General features: G+C 43.4%; 1 protein-coding gene across 1 annotated transcript; it reads left to right on the forward strand.

Moving 5' to 3' along the window:
- Positions 1 to 647: 647 nt before the first annotated feature.
- On the forward strand, positions 648 to 5,030 carry LOC140427330 (tumor necrosis factor ligand superfamily member 6-like). The gene is made up of 4 exons (XM_072512887.1): positions 648 to 1,245; positions 1,338 to 1,374; positions 1,946 to 1,993; positions 4,416 to 5,030. Exons 1-4 carry the CDS (start codon positions 1,006 to 1,008, stop codon positions 4,817 to 4,819), a joined length of 729 nt encoding a protein of 242 aa, XP_072368988.1. The 5' UTR covers positions 648 to 1,005; the 3' UTR covers positions 4,820 to 5,030.
- Positions 5,031 to 5,359: the final 329 nt, after the last annotated feature.

A 5,359-nucleotide genomic window follows, 5' to 3' on the forward strand; every position in this document is an offset into this window, starting at 1 on the left:
AACATAGGGATGTAAACTCAAGACCCATCTAGTGTGCCTCTACAAGGCTGATACTAGCCTGGTAAATATCAGCCAGAATTCTCCGGTCATAGGGATTCTCTGCTCCTGCTAGAAGTGCACCCCCCACTCACTGGTTTCCTGGCTGCCAGGGGTGGCTTCAATGGGAAATCAATGGGTGGCTAGGGGACCAGATAATCCCACCCAAAATGATAATGGAGTTGTTGAGGACTCATAGTAATTGACCTTTCTCAATCAGTTTACAACAGGTCCAGACATGAGGTGAGGAAAATCCCCACTGGCAGAGAGCTTTGATTCTTCATGTAAAAAGACACACATCTAACAACATTTCGTTTTGATGTACTCTGACATTTTTTAGTGTTCAATTTTAATCGTGAATCTATATTTGAATCACATCGGAGATTTTCTTTCTTTTAAGTAGCCTCTGGTGATTCATGCGCCACGTTTTGTGTACGTGTAGGCGGATATGTTGCTAATCTCCTACTTAATTAAACATTTTTGTTTGTAACAGGAAATGCCAAGCAACGGAAATAGGCTTCTAGAGGTAATCTTGCAACAAGTGGAACAAAGATAATGTTCTCAGGCAATGAGTGACAGTGTTCAGTGTTAAATGCAAACTGGCCTCAAACCCTTGGAAATGCAGGCAGGATCCATTGCCTATTTGATCAGGTTGTCAAGAAGGCAAACAGGTGGAATAAAAAGGACAAGGTGGAATGTTTAGACTTTTACCAATAAGCCCACTTCGATTGGACGGAAACATTTTCTTGGCAGCTTTCCATGCTACGGGAGGAAGGAGTCCATATGTGGGCAGAAGTGACTGGGTCGATATAAGGGGAGGAAACTCCTACACAGGGTGAGGCAGCAGTTACACATCTGAGGGACAGAAGATCAGTGAATTGTTCTATAGTTCGATACCGAATTAAAGAAAGGAGGCCCAGATATTACAGGCTACACGAGTCACTTTGGACACTGGATTTTGGACTAAGCATGGAACCTGATTACCGCTACCCACAAGTTTACACCGTGGGCAGCCATCCAACCCTTACTTGTTATCCGACAGGTTCTGTGCACCCAGTAATGGTGCCAACGCTGAAGAGAGGAAAGAAGGACTGGCAGAAAGTATGCACAGTCATGATTTTGATCCTGACATTCATAATATTGGCAAGCCTGGTGTTGGGTGCCTTCTACCTATTCCAACTGCAAAAGAAACTCGACAAAATAAAACAGGTACGTGCTTTTTTTTGCACGGCAGACCGAAAGATTTCAATCGCTTGAAATCGGAATTTGAAAACAAAAATTGTCTTTCTTCTTTTGGTTAGGTTCAAGATGGTGAGGGTGAACAAGCAAAGATTGTTGGTGAGTACAGTTAAAAACGGTTTAATTTTCACATGATTACAGAATATCTCAATTCTAAATGTGATCACGTTCCCACCTGGACACTGTTGTTCCCACTATCAGGACCTATTGCACAAAGTAAAATATTCCATCCGGCTTTATGTTAAGTGCTTGAGAAAGAAGCAACACTATTCAAGAACCAAAAATCAACATGTGATGTAAAATGATTATTCACAAACTGGCATAATAGTGAGTGATAATGAATAGTAAATATAAGAATGCGGCACAACCAAGTGTTAGGCAAGTGCTGAACTTTGCCACATTTCAGAATGGACTTGGCTGTGAAAAGCACCAGCTTTAAATTCATTTTCCTCCACCCGATATTTGAGAGAATCTCACTTTGAACTCAAACGTTGATTTGGGTTGCGTGACTGCCTCCTGTGCTGTAGAAGTCTAAAGTTTGACGATACGATCAACCTAAATGACTAACAAACGTGAGCCTAATTAAATCAAGAACAAAGCTTTCATTTGTTTTGTCGCGATAGATTGTGTTACGATTTGTCTGTGACTAATCTTTCTAAATCTCTCTTAGGTTCTGCTGGGATCAACAAGCCACCTGAGATTGTTGCCCACCTCACAGGTAAGTGATTATCTCAAGGAAATGGGGGACTTTGCTGAGGGGGTGGGTGAGGAGAAACAGATCAAATACTGAGCAATAAAAAGGAAAATCAATGTAAAATATAAAAAAAGAGAGCGTCAAATGAAAGGCAAAGCATTAAGGAAATGGGCAGATATTTCACCCCCAATTAGGGGTGTGAGCAGGTACTGCCTGTTGGCATGTGGGTTTGCTGGCACCATCCTCCCCCGAGGCATTTTCCGGAGGGGAAATTGGTGTCGGAAAAGTTACCAGCCCGCAAGTGGAGAGCAACCCATTAAAGTCAATAACACATGAAATTTGGCAGCAGCAGACTGGTGGACCAGGCCTCCAGGCAGGTTTTGAGGCCTCCTTCACACACCTGGCCTCAGCTGTAGCCTCAAGCCAATCCTGTGGAGGCTTTCCCAACAATTTGATTTCAAGTTTTAAAAGCCACTGAGCAGGCAGCTTGGGTTGGAAGATCCCTTTCTCTCCCTTAGCTGCAAAGGCAGGCCGCAGCCACCTCTGAGCTGGAGGGTCTCCTACTGGCCATCCGACTTTGGGAGCCCACCTGCTATCCTGAATTGGATGGTGAACCCACCCACTTACCACTAATTAGACAATTACGGAAAGGAAAATCACTGCTGGGTGACACAGTGGTCAAAGTTTAGTGGAGGCGATGAAAATCTTGACTGCAGATGGGCATTGGTTGAGATACCCTTGCCATCTTCTTAAGAAAAGTGCCACTCAGGCACTTAATATGCCAGCTATACTTGAGTGCCTTTAAATGAGAGATTCAACCCCCGCTCGTCCCTCCACCCAGGGAACGCACATATAGACATGCCAGGGTTATACGTAATGCTCCAGCATGGCGGGCATCCCCACCTGTTGCTAGGCTAACACCAGTAGCGGCGGAATGAAGAACGTATGTGGGCATTAATCCCCAATTAAGGGCCTCAATTGGCAGTGGGCATGAATGCCATCCGAGGGCCTTCCCCTCACCAACTTAATCGGGGCGAAGGCAGAAGGTGGCAGGATCCTCACCCGCCACTCTACCACCTGATTAACTGCACCTTCTCACCACCAATCCCATCAGGGTACCACACAGTGCGGAGCTGTGACCGCCATTTGATCCTGACCAAAACACAACATTTTGTCCCACATGTCAATTCAGTTCAGTCAGAATGCCTGTCTCTGGGTTGCAACCTTGTGGAAGAGATCACAGGGCTGGACAGAATTTTACTGCCAGGGGATAGTGAATGGGAGACAGGGAGCTGGTAAAATAGTGTGGAATTTGTTAGAATGGCATATTTTCATTGGAGCATTATCGCAGTGACGAAACTAGATGCAGAGCAGCTGCCCAACGAGTTTGGGAGGCAACCTCCAAACTGGTAGGCCCTATTTAGCAGCCATTTTCCAAGGTCTTTCTTTCGGGAGAGAGAGCCTCCCCCCCTGCCGCCCATGTGTGGGGACGGTGCCAGGCTAATGGAGGTGGTCTCCTTTCAAAGAGGGGCCTGTGGGGTAGGAATGGGGCAGTGCTTGAAGACTCAATGATATACACAGTGAGGTTTCGCCTCTGACCTCAGCCTCCTTGAATTTTTCATTTTTTGGTATTTATTGTCAGGCTTGAGGTCTCCTGCCTTAGCAGTGCCCTCCTCTCCTGGTGGTGTGGCCAGACTCTGCAGCATCAGGAGCCCACTCACCATCCATAATCGCATGGCTGGCCCTCCAGTGACCAATTAAGAGCCCGACTGCGGTAAAATCATGTAATTGGTCCCAGCGCCAGCAATTGAGTTGGGTGCTCAGGACCTGCATTTCATCTTGAAATCAGTGTCGCGAAGCCCACGGTAAAAGTCAGTCCATCATCCAGGCTGACACTCTAAAAGGCAATGCTGAGGGAGCTCTGCATTGTGGAAGGTGCTACTCTCCAGATGAGATGCTAAGCCATGGCTCTGATCATCTGTTCCATTGGTTCAAGTGACATTGAACATGATGATTTTTAAAAACAAAACTGGAAGGTTCTTCTGGTGTCAGGGTTGGCATTCCTCAGTTGGTCAATGACACCAAAAAGTTGCTTGTGGGACATTGATGGGATAAAATGGCTGCCTTGTTGGTTGATAGAACCACAGAAACAATATCGCAAAAAATGGACTTGCTTGCGTGCAGTGGTTCATTACGGCATCAAAAAAGATAGAGAAATGTAAATTAATATTAATGAAAACAGAAAGAAGGGCTAAAAATGGGCTAAACAGTTCAGAAAAAAAAAAGCAAGATGACAAATGTTGTCACAACAGTTTTTTTTACTGTACATAAGTTAAATCATGCAGTAAAATCTGAAAGTTATTCAAGAATCCACAGGTCACATAATCAGAAAACTGACGTATTGCACTCATTTGTACTGACTTTTAACATTTTGATTATCACACAGGAATGAACGTTATTAAGAGTTCCACAACACTCGTCTGGGAAGCTGTAAAGGACCTTGCCTTTATCCAAGGTGTAAGTCACAACGCTGAAGAACTGATCATTAATGAAGCTGGATATTACCTGATTTACACCAAAGTCTACTTCAGAGGGCAGGAGTGCCAATCGGACATGTTGCTCGAGCATACTGTTTTCAAGCGGTCTGATCGTTATCCAGTAGCTATTCAACTAATGATAACCAGGAACAGCATTAATTGTCCTGGGAATAATGGACAGTGGTCAAGAGATAGCTTTCAATCAGGAATATTTAAATTAACAAAAGGCGATCGGATATATGTGACTGTGTCAAATCCAGCCTTAGTTAACTTTGAACAGTTTAACACATTTTTTGGATTACATAAACTTTAATTTGCATTTTTAATGTATGTTTTCATTCACTGTGGGTCAATGATCTATGAGCCTAATTAAGCCTGTAATTTATTTTCTACATTAGAGAAGCACACAGGGAAAAAAATAATTAAATAACATTTTGTCTTAACTAGTCAAGCCTGTAATTGAAACAATTGAATATATATTGAGAAGTATACGGGAGGGTGAGAACGATTTTTACGAAGAAGGTTTACAGCTTTACAACAGTTTTGATGTTGAATAAACTAATTGGAACTTGATAATGATTCCATCATTTTCAGAGTCTGCTTACATTGAGTTTGGTTATGACTGGATTTGCCTGTGCAAAGTTACCTCCTATCATTGTATAGGGATTGAGTGAGGTTTCTGACAGATATCACATTGTGACTGTTATTTGTTGATGATGTATGCTGGATCAATGAAACCCAATGAACAGTTCATTTGATCTCTTGCATTAAGAGGTCAAGGCCACAAACTTCAATCTGTAGCCTTTGTTTTCTCAGTGCTATGGATGCCGTTTTGTGCACTGTGAGTGTTAAT

Source organism: Scyliorhinus torazame, chromosome 7, assembly GCF_047496885.1.
Source record: "Scyliorhinus torazame isolate Kashiwa2021f chromosome 7, sScyTor2.1, whole genome shotgun sequence".
NCBI lineage: Eukaryota > Metazoa > Chordata > Chondrichthyes > Carcharhiniformes > Scyliorhinidae > Scyliorhinus > Scyliorhinus torazame.